This window comes from Dermacentor andersoni, chromosome 4, assembly GCF_023375885.2.
Source record: "Dermacentor andersoni chromosome 4, qqDerAnde1_hic_scaffold, whole genome shotgun sequence".
Lineage (NCBI taxonomy): Eukaryota > Metazoa > Arthropoda > Arachnida > Ixodida > Ixodidae > Dermacentor > Dermacentor andersoni.
This window is the reverse complement of record NC_092817.1, coordinates 177,576,542-177,596,096: the sequence shown is the minus strand read 5'-3', so window position 1 is coordinate 177,596,096 and position 19,555 is coordinate 177,576,542. Positions and strand designations below refer to the sequence as shown.

Here is a 19,555-nt window from a genome sequence, read left to right as displayed (position 1 = left end):
TGATGATGATGATGATGAAGAGGACAAAAAAAAACGCCATCACAAACACCAAACAGTGGGAACAATTATTGTATTGATGGCACATCAAATAGTGTATTGCCATAGAATTCAACGATAAAATTCAAAAGAAATTTATTTAAAAAACTACCCCAGTTCAAATTCAACTGTTAGCATGCTTTGCGTGGTGGTTACTTGTGGCGCTATCAATGCAGATTGTCTTATGGGTAACGCTCCTCGAACGACTGGGGCTTCTCCGTACGCGGGAGCCAACCAAACGCATCTCAGAGCGCCTGTCGTCGCAGATGCAGTGACCACAGGCACAATGCATCAAATGGCAACATCTGCGCCATCGACGAAAAACTCAACGAAAATGTCTAAACACGTTAGCTTTCTCTGAGAAAGTGGGACCTCTCGCAGCCTTTGTTCGCCGCTAGGTGGCCAACAAATAAGTGGTGGCTTCCGTGGGGAACATGTTCCTTAAATGGTATGGAAATTTTTAGACGTAAATAATCTTTTGAATAAGTTTGGTAAACGTAATCAAAAACGTGGTCGAATCTGTTTGGTTGAAGGTGTCTCTATTAGAGGCGAGAATATGGAGTAGCGCCCTCTGTCGAGTGACGTCACTGGCAGGACGCCGCTCGCTCCGGACCACTCGGCTGCCGCTTGCACTCGTTTCCGTCGTGTATGCTTGGGGTATAAGTGGCTCGAGCCGTACTTATTGCAACAATATGTCGGCTTCTTTCTGCTTCCATGCCTGAACCGCGGTTCCTTCTTCAATAGAGCGCGGGTTGAGAAAATTGGCGGCTTAGATATCGCCGGCTATGTAGGGTTGAAGGAGTCTACTGGTTTTGCAATGCATATATGTGGCGTGTCTGTACATACATTTTGCTCGAAAGGAATGTCTGCAATTCAACACGCTTTATTAATGCGTACACCAAAGAGTTAAGCGCGCCTTTCGTACGAAAAACTTTGCTGCTGCTTTCCCCGCTTTCTAACACAGGCCCCCATAAAACGAATTGCTCATGGCTGCTAACAAGAAGGCGCATCATCTCTGCAGTATTTACATATATATTTAATTCATAATTGCCATAGTAGGAATCACCTCAAAGAAAAGTTTCTCAATTAAGATCAAGATCGAATCGATTGCGAGTGTTGCAATGTTTCATGGTGGGGGCCCTCAGTGGCCTTTACGGACAATGTGGCACACCCCTCACGCAACGGTATGAACCGACTGTCGTTATGTCGAGGCACGGATTGTTTGTGATACACATCAGTTCACGACAACTTCAAGCTAAAGCCATGAAAAATATTTTACAGCGCCAATTACAGTGCCTAAATTATACTCGAGGTGCTACAGCACAGCTTATAAGCTGCCTGGAAAAGGAAAATTCAAACACCTTCTGCCTCACCATATCTGGTTCCTGCGTTGTTTTAGTTATACAAACTCAGGACTATTCGCTTCGTCAAAACATAATATAGAGCCTCGCACACCCGCCTCGTAAGAAAGAGACCGCAAGCCTCAAATGAATTCACTTGATTTTTTTACCTGCATCAGGAAGTAATGATATCTTAAATATGTCCTATGCTACTGTTGTAAGCCATACGGCTGAAAAGGTATATTCCACTAAAAATTTGGGCCGAGCAGCCGGTGTCAGTTCACCATACAGATTCATCATGTGTATTTCTGAAGCAGCAGGCACGAATAAATTGCTTAAGTGAATTGAACATATAGCGCGTAAAAGGGAATATATATCGGTACATTCCTTTTGTTATTCTGGAAACAGCTGTAAGCCTTAATTACATTTACTTCAAATTACCACCACTTAATTGAAAGCGTGAAGAACCGCCTAATATTGAGAGGCAGTTAAAGAAGGAAGTGGTGCTGGTTGAACTTAAGCTGCAATGTTAGTTAAGTTCTCATGTTACTGCGGAGAAATTCTGTAAAGAAATGCGAAAATTTGATATGCCATGAACTACTCGTCCTGAGAAAACCTGATTTAGCCGATTAAAATCAAACTGTGTTAGAAGTCATATATAGCCAACATTTTTGACAGACTTGTTGCATCGCGTCAGGTATGGTATCATAACTGTATTCTTATATGCTATGTTTGCGTGATTGTCCATCCGCGTATGAAAAAAAGAAAACTCATAATGGGCTGGTCTGCGCTGCTTTGGCTGGCGCAGTATAGCCTCGCCTTTGAGAACTGTATGGTCGTCTCAGAAATAAGCTCTTTGAATAAATTTTCGTGAACGAAGACGCCGTAAAAATATATTTGATACGACGGCCATAAGTATACAAGCAGTGGGAATGAGGGCTAACAAACGAAAACACTGCGGAAGGCGCCCGGACACCGCCCGAACTGCAACAGACGGCAGTCACAAGAGTGGCGCTTGCAGCGCCCCTGTAGTTCGTTCTCGGGGCTAATAGCTCGAAAATTGATCATAAATCTGTTTAATCTGCTTTGTCCTTCAAAATAATGCTCTTATGCTTCGTGTGCTGCCTGAATATTTGACCATGGCACGGCCTTTGTGAGAGTGAGAGATTGTGTTAAAATACTCAAGAGTGGGCGCTATCAATGAGACGATTTATTAAAAAGCGAATAATCATATATCGGTGACGATGAGGAGAGATGATTACAGTAAAGTTACATTTGACATTGGAGGCATTTAATATTTTCAAATCGGTAACAACGCATGTTATGCCCTATTGTATAAAAGATGAACAGCAATGGATCAATTAAGAAAAAGAAAATCAGCAAAAGCAGAAGCACCAGCAACCATTGCTACAAAGTCATCACAAAACGCGTTTTGTGTGGCAGATGACCCTGTCAATGTTTTTGTAGATACCAGAATATATGGCATCAAATTTATGGATTAACCATTCTTCTCTGATTCCCTTGTCGTGGTGCATTTCACCATGAGAATGAAGAATGGTGGGTCTAATTTTGTCAATGTAGTGACCGTGTGTATACAACGGTAGGCCCGATGGTTGTCAGATTCAATTTTAAAACTAATTTATGTTTCGTCGAGGTATGGATGTTTTCATGTTGGACACTCCGGAAGACAGAGGACGATAGCACTGTAACACATAAGGTCACCGTCATTTGCATGTATACGTACATAGATACCTACCTACCTACCTGCTTAATGCCTACATGCGTACGTATTTACATACATACATACATACATACATACGTACATACATACATACATACATACATACATACATACATACATACATACATACATACATACATACATACATACATACATACATACATACATACAAACATGCATACATACATACATACCTACATACATACATACATACATACATACATGAAGGAACTCGTCGCGAGATCTTACTGTAGCTCTTAAGAAGGTCGCTCCAAGAACCGAAACTGCAGGGCCAGCAAACCGATCATGACCGTGAAGTTGTCCTTTTCATTCTTCTTACACATAACGAGAATTGCGAAGTGCCGCTGCCACTGGTAAGACCAGAGGAAGATACATTTTGGTTTTGCAGGCACTTAGCCATGCCTCAATATTTTAGTAATACTCATCGTAAGCAAAACCTTTATAGTTAAATTTCGTACTTGGATGCGTTCAACATTCTTTAGCGTTCTTCAACTGAACGAAATCTCACATGAGGAGGGAATATTTACGTAAATACAAGGGGCATAAGAACGAGAACATATGAATGGGCAAGCGCGTAAGAGTTATAGAACAGACGAAAGTTTAATAACTATTAGCCATCGAGCGGCTGTCAATTAACTATCAATCATAGTTGTCACAGCCATAAATAAAATCAAACGCTGTGCAAGTGCACTTAACTTTCATCAAACTAGTCGGTACATTAAAAAGTGCTTTTGAATTTCGTGCATACACTGTTAGGGGCTCGTAATAGATAATGTTGCACTGAGCACCCGCGTCGCGGGAATAGAAATCACTTGGGCGGCACATGTCGTCGAAACGAAGCAGTGCCACAGTACACGGCCTGTCACTGTGACAATTTTTAATACCATGGGAACGGTCAGCAGCTTGGCTGTACTTTGACAAATGATTGCGTAAAGCACCACATGTCTCTTTTTTTTTTCTGCCGTGATCGAGATGGGGGCCCTGTGGTAGTTAGTTCTCTCTTGCCTGCTTTCTTGTCGCATAAAAACACAAAGTTCAAATGCAACTCGAGCTGGGAAATATGTGCTTGCCGCTGCACAGCGTTTTATCCTAGATGACATCGACGTAGAAAAATAATACAAGCGACAACAGCAAATCCTGTTTAATGTCTTGGGCGAAGGTGTTTCGAAGTTATTTATTTGACTATTTTAAGCGTCAAATAAAGAATCGGCGTCAGAGTAATGGTGAAAGTGGTTGATATCCAGTCACTAAACAAAACGCCGTGGAACAAAGGCCATGTTAAACACAGAATCTATTTTTAGCGACTTAGCATATACGAAAGCTATGGCTTATAGCTTTGAAGAACGCTGTAGTGAAAGACAGCAGAGTAATTCAGATAGATGATATAAAATTGGTGGACTTGCCTCCCTCCCAGGCTGTTGGCCCTGTCCTATATTCGACACCAATAACTCAATATCTGCAACTTCACGCGCCTTTCATATAGATAATGCTTTTCTGTACTGGCAGCTTAACGAATACTTCAGCTAAGTGAGCAGCAGCAGGTAAAGGCGCAACATGGTATTTCGAGGTGACGGCAGGAATTCAAAGTAAGGACATCTTATATCTGTTGAGATACCGAAATAGACTGTCTTCCATATTATGTAGGTACAGGACTTCAGTGAATAATACGTAAAAGAACATTCTAAATGTATAACCCACATTTTGGAATCTGAGGAACGGTTAATTAAGTACCATAAGTTTTATTATATTCTGCAGGGCGTTTTATACCACAACCAAAACCTGCCTGCCGGTAGAAACGGCAAGACTTGGAGATCCCCCCCACGGCCCCCACGTGACCGCGAATCATACTTTCTTCAAAAATGGCTCTCTTTTCCATGACTGTATGCAGAATCGCCACGCTGACTTGATCGTTCGTGGAGATAGTGCCACAGTAAAAGAACGACCATGCAGATGCGCCCAACCCCTTACCCAAGGAAAGCATTCATAGAACGGTTGCCTATATTAAAATAATTATGGAAGTGATGATGCTTATTTGTCGCGCTGAGAAGATGCAGCTGTCATTGGTATTATAACCGAGTAATTTCGAAGAAAACTAGTCTAGCAGCTGTCTAGCAACAAGTCTAGAAGGGGAGCAAATATCATAGTGCTCTCCTGCGTGTGAGTTATTCGGCAAGGCAGTAGCACCCAGTCACGGATAGAAAAATGTATGATGGTTTAGAAAGAAAGATTCGAATTTAAATAAGTAGGTAGACAGGAACCTGCGTTGCCATTACTGAGCTTCGCCACAGCGGCCTGAGCGCGACGACTGCCAAAACCCGGGACAACACTTCGCTTTCACAGTACCAAATGCACGCTTCTACTTTTTGTCACACGATCAGGTAACACAAAGGCCAACAATAAAACGGAGTAAAATATGAGCCAAGCCCGCTTGCTATGCAGAAAATGAGCTTAACTTTCTTGTATAGCATTAGGTTGGGCATTTGTGGTACTATTATGAAATGCCTTACTGCTGGCGCACCGCTTACCACTGTGCCTTACATGTATGCGGGCTCCAAGATGTACTTCGACCAGCACTTCCTGAAGAATCAGTTACGAACCCCGTGCAGCGCCTAGCTGTCAACGCCTCAACGCTACCCCTAGAAGAGTGGCATCTCAAACGACAGCGCTTGAGTCCCCAACCAGGGGGGGCAGCATCACAACGACACCGTTTCAAAACACTAGCTATGACGAGACAATAATGCGACAACGCTCCCCTTACCACCGTGCAGCTTTGCACAGCACCACCAGTACCCTTGGTACCATCAGTCCACCGGTACCAAAGCAATGTTCTACTGTTGGTTTTTACCTTTCGGTTAGGCTGCACCTTCTTTGGGATCTGCACACAACAACGCTTTCGACAGTCACAAGAGATCGAGGTTTGATAAAAATGCTGAACCAATTAAAAGGTAAAGAATCCTCCTCTAGGAGATTGATACTTTCCGTCGACTTGGAGCCAATATATTCTCGTATTTCTAAGCCGATCGCCGTCTAAACGGATTGGTGAAATCGCTATCGTGGAACCATTTTGAATACAATAAGAATTCCGGAGAATAGGTGGGGGTTACTTTTTCTTTCTTCTATGTTTCCTTTATACAAAATACAGGCTACCCTATGTCTTTTCACGAGATCCCATCGCATTACAGAGAGAATAGGCAGTGTTTTTCCTGCCCCCATCGTAAGCTCAACAGATCACAAGCTAGCGCGCTCCGCATGCTCCAGACGGGGTCTCACCCCCTAGGGCCTTTCTGAACATGTGCCACCACGACATTGATCCACTCTGCCTAGATTGTGGCACTGAATTTTGCTAATTAAATCGCATACACTGGCAGTGCCCTGTGCTACAGGATTTTAACCAAGAAGACTGGACGAAGGCCATCCCAGACCCCAGACAAGACGTCTAACTCCTGGCTCTTACACCTGACTCATAAACATTGTTTACCTTGTACTTGTCGACTGTGTCCAGGATCTCCGTTGGGGTCAGCTTGGCTGATACGACAGCGCAACAAGCTCCCTCAAGAATAGCCATCATAAGATACGCCATGCCCGATATGTGTGTAATCGGCAGCGAGCCGAAAATGATGTCTCCTTCACCCCATGGCATGCTTGACCTGCGTGAAAATGGGCACTGAGCGGTTCTCTCACAAAGATAACCGTTTTTCACGGCAAGAACTGACAAATAGTCCTTTGTAATAAATACTTGGGTTATTTACCCGCCCCAATAGTAGCGTAATGGGTTGGGCCTCTTTGTGGTGAAATATTTTATGTGAAAAACACAAATGTTTACCAGCAACACTCCAGCACAGGGTTGTTTACGGAATACTCCTTTTCGCAGTACATGATGCGTATGTCAAGGAGGCAACTGTTTGAACGCCTTTCTGAGCGAGCACCATAACACTGTTCGAAATGTAAAGCCGGATCGCTTCATTGGAATGATTGTGGCTGTTGTTCAAGGTGTCAGCTTACTCCTAATGCTTTACAAATATTTATATATGCAGGCTTGGAGTGACGTCAGTCATAGCCAAAAGCTGCCGAGAGCGAGTGGGGCTGTAATAATCCTGGTACAACCAAGTTAGGAAGCCCCACTAAGCTTCAACAAGACGCTCCCTCACCAGAGCAGGAATTGACCTTCCTGGTGCAGTATTCGGCCACTCCCTCCCAAATGACTCACTCAATTACCCAATGACCCTCACATCCAGTAGCTGCGGAGCAGGTGACCAAGGCGGTGGTTAGACCTGTAACGCAGCAGAGGATGCTAAGAATCTCTGGGTCTGGACAGGCCGCCAATGGAAACTGACCCTTGCATCATTTAACTCCCGAATCCTCTCGAGTGAGGCTAGCTTAACAGAACTCTTTGAGGAACTATGAGATATTGTTTGGGATATCATCGGCCTTCGTGAGATTAGAAGAACTGGTGAGGCTTGTACATTGTTGAGTAATGGACATGTCCTCTGCTATAGAGGTGTCCTAGATAAGAAGCAATACGGTGTATCATTCTTAATCCATAAGCACATAGCGGGCAACATTGACGAATACTGCAAAATCAATCAGAGGGTAGTTGCAGTCGCAAATAAATTTATTAAGAGGTATAAATTAAAGGTAGTACAAGCCTACGCTTCAACATCCAGTCACAATGATGAGGAAGAACATCAGTTTTATGAAGATGTTGTATTAGCGATGAAAAAAGTGAAAATTCAGTATACTGTAGTAGTGGGCAACTTCAATGCGAAACTGGGGAAAAAGCAGGCTGGTGGACAAGCAATTGTCAACGACGGCGTCGTTTCTAGGAACGCCAAGGAGAGATGCTGGCAGAATTCGCAGAAAGGAATAAGCTAAGAATACTGAACAACTTTTTGAAGGAGCGTAGCAACAGAAAGTGGAGATGGAAAAGCCCTAATGGTGAAAGAAAAAATTGAAATATATTTCGTATTTTCTGGCAATGCCAGCATAGTGCAGGAAGTATAAATGTTAGGTAGGGTAAGTGGCAATGATATTATGCTAGTGAGGTCTAGGATTCTCCTCAGTTTAAAGAGATAAAGAGTAAAATTGGTCTAAAGGAAACAGATCAACCTACTCGCAGTAAAGGTAAAAGCAGACCAATTCAGGCTCGTACTTGCAAATAAATATACAGCCTTCAAACAGACAGATGAAGTTGACACACAGGTAATTAATGAGACCATAACTAGGCTGGCTCCAGAAGCAGCAGCTGAAGTGGGAGGTAAGGCACCAAGAGAACCAGTGGGTAAGCTCTCCCAACTAGTGAAGGACCTTATAAAGAAATGGCATAAAACGCAAGTGTCCAACTCATGATATTAAGTAGAATTCGCGGAACAGACAAAACTGAGGAACAAGGAACAACCAAGAAATTTACAAAATTATAACGTAAGCAAGACTGAGGAAGCCGCAATATATAGATGCGGCATGAAATCAGTGACAAGGAAACTTGGCATAGGACAAGCCAATATATATGCACTCAAAATTAACCAGGGTAATATCATCAGCAATTCTGGATATATAGTACAAGCAAACTAAGAATTCTATACTGTCCTGTACAGTTCCCAGACCAGCCCTGATACCTGCATTCCAAGTAGTAATGAACAGCTCACAGAGGCTCCTTCTATAACTAGCGATCATGTTAGAAAGGCTTGCAAGACATAAAACGAGGGAAAGCAGTAAGAGAACATGTAATAACAGTCAATTAAATCAAAGTTGAAGGGCACATCATCGTTGAAAAGTTTGCAGCCCTTTATACGAAATGTCTCCGTACTTCAAGGGTACCAGAGCACTGGGAAAATGCCAACATTATAGTAATCCTCAAAAATGGAGATGCTAAAAATTCTAAAAATTATAGGCCCGAGAACACACATCCAGCAATACATAAAATGTTCACCAATTTAATTTTCAATCAAATAAAGTCAATATAGGGCTTCAGTCAATCAAGTGAACAGGCTGACTTCAGGAAGGGATACTCCAGAATGAATCACATTTTTGTTGTCAATCAGGTAATCCAGAAATCCGTAGATGACAATGAGGCTCTTCTTATAGCTTTCATCGATTACGAAAAATTATTTGATCCAGTAGAGATCCCAACGGTCACTTAGGCATTGCTGATTAAAGTAGTAGAGGAAGCTTACATAAATATCTAGGAAAATATCTACACAGATTCCAGAGCTACCATAGTTCTCCACAAGAAAAGTAGAAAGATACCTATAAAGAACCTATATACCTCTAAATAGTAACAATAAGCATATAATAAATAAAATAATAGCAAACAATAACATATCTGTTATCTATACATTTTCTTGTAGCGAGCACATTAGACATGGATTGAGGAAGACGGACGTCTGACGGACTGGCTGCTGGACTGTGCAGACATGCCGTCGTTCGTCGTATGTAAATCAAGCCTTTCATAGTAACAATTTTAGTTGAGGCGTTGCTACCCAACACTCGAAGACAGAGGTTGACCCACCAGTTCTTCGACAATGTTGTCACCTTGCTGGACTCCTGCTGAGTCTGGCCTGGGTTAGGGATCTCCTATGACGCTAAAGAGGAGCGGCACGTTCCCGTCAGAAGCCCGGTGCAACGAATGAGATTTGCCTCCCTTCGCACCAAAACCGGCCGAGTACGTCGTGGAATGGCTGATTCATTGCAAAGGAGTGAGCGACTTCAAGCACTGCAATAGCGCTCCTGATCTTAAAAATATCGATATCTTTACAGCGCATAGTGTGCTCGCTTGGTTTGGCAATCACCAGGAAACACAACATGGAGCCAGTTTGCTTCCAAAATGAAGGAGCGCTTCGGCGATTAAGCGCCGAAAAAGAAACGGGCAGAAGAGACGCTACTATTGTAATAATAAAGCTCTGCAGGGCCGTGGACTCTCTCATGTCTGAAGAACATAAAGTCGGGCACGCCGTGAATTTACCGAGGATGAGTGTAGCTACCTCATCGCAAAAGTGAAGCTACCCTCTGTCGCCGACGTCATACGGCAATTTCAAAGTTTATCACGGCGCGCATCACTCCAAAGTTCGGCAGGCTAACGAACGTGGCGACCGTTTCAAGCAATGACAGCAACCAGTACTCCATGTTGCATGTTGTCACGTTGCAGCCACAGGTCAACACGACGCAGCCGTGATCCGTCGCCAAGACCTAAATGCGACGCTGTACGAAGAACCACCGACCTCGACTTGCTTCTCGACGGCCACGGAGTCACCACCTTAGTGGACACAGGAGCCGACTGCTCCGTCATGAAGGACCCATCGCCACAAATTTGAAGAAAGTTAAGGCTGCATTGGAAGGTTCTTAAGTTGGGGTCGCTCGAGGACACCTATTAACGCCCACTGGATTTTGCACGGATGAATTGCTGTCCATGACCGGACTTACCCTTCACCTCCACCTAATGTCACGTAGTAGTGACGGCGAAGACAAACAGGCAAAGAGTTTTAATGAGGTTCCGAGAAGTGCCGAACTTAGAGCAGCATCGTGGGCCGCACCCACGTGGGGACGGGGAGGCCTAGCCTCACCGCCGCATTATGGGCGCTCTGGACCACCGGGAATTGTGGGAGATGCTCGGAACTCTTGATGGCAGACCTCCACTCATCCTTGGTGACTTGATGGGATCTCCGTAATGAGGGTCACTGCTAGCGCATGTGTCTAAGCTGCTAAACGACCCACAATCCGGGCAGGTCGAATCAAACGCGTCCGGAGCAATAACACCGAGGAAAGCTAAGCCGGAATATGACCTAGTCTGCAACATTCTGAGTGTGACTGCCGGAAGTCTGGAGAATTTATCGTGCGGAGGCGGAAACGTCCGCCTGCCCGTTTGATAGTGCTTGGTGACTTGGTTAAAGGTGAATAAAATGTATTTAAATTCCCCGTACCTGTCCTGCAGACCGGCGTCCTCTCCAACGCTGAGGGTTAGAGCGCGTGCCTGAGAGTGAGCAGTATCATTGAGGTTGGCGAGTGAACCTAGCTGAGCATCGAGATGTGCCGGAAACCAAGTAATCGTGTGCGAGAATTTAATTTCATCGTTGAGAACTTTAGAGGCTTCGACAGGAATCGAGCAAGAAGAAAAGACTCTAGCCACCGATCTAGAGTCTGTAGATTTGCGATCCAGTACCTTCTATGATGCCGAGGGCTATGACCACCTGCTCGGCCCTCGAGGAAGTAAAATCCTTCAATGCTACGGCATTGAGGATCGAACCCTTGTGATCGATGACTACGGCAGCGGACCTGGTAAAGAGGCCACACAAGGCGGCATCTATGAAGCAAGCCGAGCGAGGTTCGTCTATAACGCGTCTTAGAAGCGCGACGGCCCTGGCCCTGTGCCTGCCAACGTTGTGCTGTGGAAGAACGTTGTGAGGAAAGGAAAGGCCTGAATGCTCACCGTGTGCGCTTCAGAGAGCTGATATTGCTGTCAAAATCTTCCTTCCAGCCGGCGTAGACGACAGCTAAGCTACCTGTGCACCGATGACCTCTTCCAGGGGGTTGCGAACTTCTAGCTGCATGAGTTGGCCGGTGCTGCCTTGCATGAGAATGCCCAGCACCCTGTACTTGCACTTTCAATTTAGCGTGTCCAGCTTCTTGTTCTCGTGGCCACATACGTTATGTGACTCATAAAGACGGCGTGAAAGAGCCTCAGCAGGTTCTGTTCTCTGAGACTTACCTCCCCACCTGTTGGAGACACTATTTAGTCGGATCTTGTTCTCCGTCTTCGTGGTGATTTTGTTGATCGTTCGACCTTTACAGGCCTTCGACTCTATCAGCATGCCAAGAACTCAAAGTACGTTCACTCTGGGAATGGGGTTACTGCTACTCGTGCGGAGCTTTATGTCGACTGCCGGCAGCGGCATCCAGCCCTTGAATATAGGCTCTCTCGTGACGGGCCTGTATAGGAGGAGCTCCGACTTTTTCGACGAGCACCTAAGGCCCGTGTTAGTAAGAAAAAGATCTGCTTGGTCAAGGGCTTCCTGAAATACTGCCGCCTGATGGTACACGCTCAACGTTCACATGTATGTGAATATTTGAGTCAAAAAAGTGCTTACATTTGTATGGAAGCCTTTAATGGCCCATTGTCAAGGTCATCTGCTGTTAGCAGAAACTGTCAAAGCTTTCCGGCCTCCTGATTGGTCTCCTCTGTGTCGTGATGCCACTGTCGCTAGGCACAGGTGTGCGCCTCGTGATTGGCTCGCGTGCGTAACGTCACTGTGGTCAAGTGCGGGTGTCGGGGTGGTTCAGCGCCGCGCGAGATGACTCATTACTTCGGCACGCGTGGTGGCCGTGTGTTCGACGGTGCGCCCTGACGTCACTGTTGTCAGGTGCTTGGGGTGGCCTCCCGATTGGGCGCTGCGTGACTTCACGTCACTGTCGCGAGGCCCGCGTAGCGACCGTCTGTTTGGCTGTGGTGTGGCAGCGGCGGCAGTTAACTTTGCGGCATTGTGTGGGATGGATGCATCGTCTCGCCCAACCAGTGTCTCCCAATACGCGACGTGCGGCAGCTGCGGAACGCAAGCGGCGCTCAAGAGAGGCTGAGCGTATATGTCGCATGCATCAGGGCGGCGAGGCGCGTCCGACACCACAAAGTCCAGGGACGCGAAGGGCCAACGCAAGAGAGGCAATGCGTTTGAAGCGACTCAATGCATATCCGGGTACCAAGGCAAATGAAGCTGGGAAGCGCCGTGACCGCCATCTTGCCGCGGCAAGCCGAGCAAGTACAAGTCAATCGAGCGAAGTGCATGATGAGGATGGCCAACTACACCCTGACACCACCATGGAAGACGCGTCTCCTCCTGATACACAAACGGCGCAGCAACAGTTCCAGGTGGCCACAAACTACTTTAACAGACACTTCGTCCAGAACGACGTTGCAGGCATTTAATAAACAAACATTCACATAACAGGGTCCGAGTTGTGTGCCTCCATGGTGTATCCTACGCAACAAATCGACATTGGCAATGGCGTCAGGCTTCCGCGATTTCACACTTTAGTCTCGACAAAATGTCTTCCATTTTGTGTGTGTGTGTTCATTTTTACTCAAATGTTACACTTGTTGTATGACGTTTCGAGGGGGTATATATAGCGACGAGAACTGCAAATAAAGCTAATGTTGAACGTTGGTGTGGTGTGCGTCAGTTGTGCCTTTCTATTGTCCTTGTTCAGTTTGCGCGACGATGAATAAAGACGTGCCGTACAAACAAGCCCCTATAGCTATGCTTACCCCAGCGAGAACTTACAATGCAAAAGAATACAGACGCACGAAGTATACAGATATAAAACAAGCACTTCAACAAAAGTGTTACTGGTGCTAATGAGGGGGCAATAATTATTTTGAAACCTCTGTCCAGTTGTCCCAAGTTTGTTCTTGCTGTCAAATTTGAACCACTTGCAGTGTAATATATAAAGAACAATTTCATGGGCTGGTACGTTGTTCAACATTCCACCTGGCTGCCACAACCCGTGCATGAACTGCACGAATCTGTAAAATGCACGGAGCAGAAGCGACCCCGTTGCTATGCATCGCTTGCCCCAGACAGTTGGAATCTCTCACGCGCCGGCCGAACAAAATTGTCCTGCAGGTACGTAAATGTGCCTACCAAACCACGTGCACATACGTTCACGCAATCAAAACCTGAAGCTGAAGTCATTACGTGCCTGTTTGTGCACAACGTGTGCATGCGTCGTGTCTGAGCAACACGAATTCTCAACGTGCGGGTGCTTTACGTTTTGAATAATGGTCATTTTCTCTATTTTTTTGCGCATTTCCAACAAGACATTACTAAGGCCACTGACCGACTGACGAAACAAAATGCCGCCTTAAAAACGGCTCCGCAGGGCTAGAACAATCTTTTCCGCGGATTTCCTTCGGTAGCGCGTTAGCCGTTGTCTGCTACGCTGGGCCAGCATAGGTGGTGCCACTGTCGAGGCGGCGCAGGCGGAGCCGACCGCCGCAGGGAAGTGGAGGAGGAGGGAAGTGCTAGCGCTACTTTGGTAGATTGCGGGGTAGACTCTGAGGCCACACATGACGTAGTTTCGCACTTTGAGACCGTCAAAGAGTATGACGACCATGGTGGAATTCTTGATTCTTCTAGCTTCGACAGCTTTGGGGTTCGTCGGCTATACGATGGGACTTCTGAGGTGCTCGTGATCAAATTCCCGGTCGATACTTCTGATGATTCTCTTGCACGTGTTGTTGCGTGCAGCGAGGTAGGAGCTTACGTCGTAGTTTGCTGAGCCGAAGGCTTCAACCCCTGCATTGGCCTTGGAGTTCCGTTTCTAGGGGGCGCTGATCACCGCAATGTTCTGCATGGCGTTGGGGCAGGTGATGTCTTTGGCGGCATTCGTGAAAGAAAGATCCCCCGCCGTCGCGAGAGCATGAGCGATCTTGACTGGACTGACATTTTATCATTTAGGCCTCCCCGAGGCCGGACGATGACTCTAAAGATGTGGCTTCACGCTGGAGGGTGCGCGGCAGCCGCCATTGCTACTGCCACTTCGCGTGTCTGCTGGCTGCTCCTTCTCGACGGGAACGCATTTCTGGGAATATTTACCCTTGTTGACCGCCGACATCGAACCAGCGAAAAAAGCAGAAAAACTGCGAATGACGAAACTAGCTTGTTATTGGGCGAACCTGTGCCTCCCAAACAGGCTACACTCGAACAACAACGAATGCGGCGAACACAGTTGGCGATCGTTGGAAATCGGCTCCATGGTCAAACGCGTCTTCTTTTATAGACCAGAATACGCTAGCCTCGCACCCAGACTAACCGAACGCATACTCTCGCACCCGGATTGCCCGGTCGACCAGCGCCATATTGTAGTGGGCTGCCAAAGTGTGTTCGCCGGCGACCAGTAGACATGGCAAGCGCCAGCTCTAGGACTCCAAAGTGCGGAAATGTGTCAGTTCACGCGGATCCAAAGTACAAGAAGTCATCTGGGCATCATTGCGTCGTGTTTGGATGCCAAAATAACCAGCCGAAAAGGAGCAGGTTGCTTAGCGCTGTTTGCGAAGAGCACAATACACGTAGGGAATCGTGCCGGTGCGGTGTTTTCAGCCTGCACCGATTTCCATCGGCAACGAAGAATGACAAGCTGCGCCACCGGTGGATAGCTGCAGTGAATAGGAAGAACTACCGACCCAGTAAAAATGCATGAGTGAGTATTCGATCTGTGTATATTGTCACGTGGTGGTGACGTTCAATAACACAGTAGCAATACTGTGAACGACAAAACTAACTTTTTATTGGGCGAACCTGTGCCCACAAAACAGGCTACACTTATAGCACAACGATAGTGGCGAACACGCTCGGCGATCGTCGAAAATCTGATCAGCGGGTCAAGCGTGTCAGCTTTTATACAACAGTCGTCGAATGTTCCAGACTAATCGTTGGGACCCGCATGCCTTCCACAAAGTTCTACAACATTCGAGTCACGCGATGCAATCAGATAATAAAAGGTTCGGCGACAACAGACAGCGGATAGAAGCATCGATAACTTTCCAGAAACTTCGGATACATGCAGACGCGTCCCACGCTGTGCGATAACATCTGTTAGGCGGCGAAACGTGCTTGCCCGATAAATATAAGTACACGTGTCAATACCCCCCTCTTAAAAAGAGCATCGACCCGATGCTGCATACAAATGAAAGCAATAAAGAAAAACACCCGTAGCAAAGAAAACAAAAATAAGGAAGTTCGTCAGCGTCCGTAAAAGGGTTTCAGACGCACCACGTGGACCACTTCAGATCGTGTGCGGCGCCGCTGTGAATGCTAAATTCCGTCTGGCACGACCTCATAGTCCAGTGCGCCAATACGTCGGATGATCTTGTACGGTCCGAAATAGCGACGCAAAAGCTTCTCGCTCAGTCCTCGTCGGCGTATAGGGGTCCAAACCCAAACACGGTCACCGGGCTGGTACTCGACGAAGCGTCGTCGGAGGTTGTAGTGTCGGCTGTCGGTCCTCTGCTGGTTCTTGATTCGCAGGCGGGCGAGCTGTCGGGCTTCTTCGGCGCGCTGGAGGTAGCTAGCGACGTCAACATTCTCTTCGTCAGTTACGTGCGGCAGCATGGCGTCAAGCGTCGTCGTCGGGTTCCTGCCGTAAACCAGCTTAAACGGCGTGATCTGTGTTGTTTCTTGCACCGCCGTGTTGTACGCAAAGGTTACGTACGGCAGGACCGCGTCCCACGTCTTGTGTTCGACGTCGACGTACATTGCTAGCATGTCGGCGAGGGTCTTGTTCAGGCGCTCCGTGAGACCATTCGTCTGCGGATGGTAGGCAGTTGTCCTCCTGTGGCTTGTCTGGCTGTACTGCAGAATGGCTTGGGTGAGCTCTGCTGTAAAAGCCGTTCCTCTGTCGGTGATGAGGACTTCTGGGGCACCATGTCGCAGCAGGATGTTCTCGACGAAAAATTTCGCCACTTCGGCTGCGCTGCCTTTTGGTAGAGCTTTAGTTTCAGCAAAGCGAGTGAGATAGTCCGTCGCCACAACGATCCACTTATTCCCGGATGTTGATATCGGAAACGGCCCCAACAAATCCATCCCAATCTGCTGGAATGGTCGGCGAGGAGGTTCGATCGGCTGTAGTAATCCTGCTGGCCTTGTCGGTGGTGTCTCGCGTCGTTGACAGTCTCTGCATGTCTTGACGTAACGGGCGACTTCGGCGGTCAGACGCGGCCAGTAATACCTTTCCTGTATTCTCGACAGCGTCCGGGAGAATCCGAGGTGCCCAGCGGTTGGATCGTCGTGTAGGGCTTGCAGTATTTCTGGACGCAGCGCTGACGGTACAACAAGAAGGTAGCTGGCGCGGACTGGTGAGAAGTTCTTCTTCACGAGCAGGTTGTTTTGTAGCATGAACGACGACAACCCGCGCTTAAATGCCCTAGGGACAACGTCGGTGTTTCCTTCCAAATACTCGACGAGGTCTTTTAGCTCCGGGTCTGCTCGTTGCTGTTTAGTGAAGTCTTCCGCGCTTATTATCCCAAGGAAGGCGTCGTCGTCCTCGTCGTCTTGCGGCGGGGGATCTATGGGGGCGCGCGATAAACAGTCGGCGTCGGAGTGTTTTCTTCCGGACTTTTATATTACCGTGACGTCATATTCTTGTAGTCTGAGGCTCCACCGCGCCAGCCGTCCTGAAGGGTCCGTTAAGTTAGCTAGCCAACACAATGCGTGATGGTCACTGACGACTTTGAATGGCCTGCCATAGAGGTAAGGGCGGAATTTAGCTATAGCCCAAATGATGGCGAGGCATTCCTTTTCAGTCGTAGAATAGTTGCTTTCCGCTTTTGACAGCGACCGGCTAGCATACGATATCACCCTTTCAAGTCCTTCTTTCCTCTGGACTAGGACGGCACCGAGGCCTAGGCTACTGGCGTCAGTGTGGATTTCGGTATCGGCGTCCTCGTCGAAGTGTGCAAGTATCGGCGGCGACTGCATGCGTCGTTTGAGTTCTTGAAATGCCTTGGCCTGCGGCGTTTCCCACTTGAACGCAACATCACATTCGGCTCCGCGATGCGTGAGAAGTCCTTGACAAAGCGCCTATAGTAGGCACACATGCCAAGGAATCTGCGCAGTGCCTTCTTGTCGGTTGGCTGCGGGAACTTTCCGATGGTAGCTGTCTTCTGTGGGTCGGGGCGTACTCCTGATTTGCTGATCACGTGGCCTAGGAACAAAAGCTCATCGTAAGCGAAGCGGCACTTTTCCGGCTTCAGAGTGAGCCCTGATGACTTGATCGCTTCTAACACTGTCGCAAGCCGCCTAAGGTGATCGTCGAAATTTCCGGCGAAGACAACGACGTCATCCAGGTAAACAAGGCACGTCTGCCACTTCAGTCCGGCTAACACCGTGTCCATGACGCGCTGAAACGTTGCAGGTGCCGAGCACAGTCCGAATGGCATGACCTTGAACTCGTAGAGGCCGTCTGGCGTGATGAAGGCAGTCTTTTCGCGATCTCTCTCGTCGACTTCTATTTGCCAGTAGCCAGACTTGTGGTCCATCGACGAGAAGTATTTAGCGTTGCAGAGCCGATCCAATGCGTCGTCTATCCGTGGAAGGGGGTACACATCCTTCTTCGTGATCTTGTTCAGTCGACGATAATCGACGCAGAAGCGTAAGGTTCCGTCCTTTTTCTTTACCAGGACTACAGGAGAGGCCCACGGGCTTTTCGACGGCTGGATGATGTCGTCGCGCAGCATTTCGTCGACTTGTTGCCTAATAGCTTCACGTTCTCGCGTCGAAACTCGGTAAGGGCTCTGGCGGAGTGGTCGAGCGCTCTCTTCGGTTATTATGCGATGCTTTGCAACTGGTGTTTGTCCAATCCTCGATGACGTCGAAAAGCAGTCTTTGTATCGTCGGAGAAGACTTCTGATCTGTTGCTGCTTACTCATAGGAAGACTTGGATTCACGTCGAAGTCTGGTTCGGGGACAATGCTCATCGGGGTAGATGCGGCTGAATCCGAGAGGACAAAGGCATTGCTGGTTTCCACAATTTCCTCGATGTATGCGATTGTCGTGCCCTTGTTGATGTGCTTGAACTCTTGGCTGAAGTTGGTTAGCATAACTTCCACTTGCCCTCCGTGGAGTCGAGCGATCCCTCTTGCGACGCAAATTTCACGGTCGAGCAGTAGATGTTGGCCGCCCTCGATGACGAATTCTACGTCGAGGGGGGGTTTCAGTGCCGACGGAAATAATAATGCTGGCGCGCGGCGGGATGCTCACTTGATCTTCGAGCACACTCAAGGCGTGCTGACTACGACAGCTCTCCGGCGGTATCGCTTGATCTTGTGACAGCGTTATCGATTTCGACTTCAGGTCGATGACTGCGCCATGTTGATTCAGGAAGTCCATGCCGAGAATGACGTCTTGTGAACACTGTTGGAGGACAACGAAGGTGGCAGGGTAAGTCCGGTCATGAACGGTAATTCTTGCCGTGCAGATCCCAGTCGGCGTAATCAGGTGTCCTCCAGCGGTTCGAATTTGAGGGCCTTCCCATGCAGCCTGCTAGTAACAGCGCAAAATGTAGACAAGAGACGAGACAAGAAGACACCACAAGCGCTGCAGTCTTAACTTTCCTCAACTGGGCGGCGATGGGTCCACTCATGACGGAGTAATCGGCTCCTGTGTCTACTAAGGCGGTGACTGCGTGGCCGTCGAGAAGCACTTCGAGGTCGGTGGTTCTTTGTCTTGCGTTGCAGTTAGGTCTCGGCCTCGGATCACGGCTGCGTCGTGTTGAACTGAAGCTGGAACGTCGCGTCGTCAAGCCGTCTTTCGTCGGTGTAGTCTTGGCTTTCTGACTTCGTCGGGACGGCGGCGTGTCGTCATTAGGTCGTCGAGATGGTTTCTTCGTCGTCTTCGTCAGCGGCGGAGGATCTTCGTCAGATCGACGAACAGCAACC

The 19,555-nt window shown here is 47.7% G+C and overlaps 1 protein-coding gene across 1 annotated transcript in view; it reads right to left on the bottom strand.

The window, feature by feature from the left end:
• The window catches only part of LOC126530657 (uncharacterized), a 110,874-nt gene that overhangs the window by 46,439 nt on the left and 44,880 nt on the right, over nucleotides 1-19,555 (bottom strand). The window contains exon 6 of the mRNA XM_050177924.3: nucleotides 6,617-6,785. Coding sequence (XP_050033881.2) covers nucleotides 6,617-6,785 — 169 coding nt within the window. The remainder of the gene's footprint in view (nucleotides 1-6,616; nucleotides 6,786-19,555) is intronic.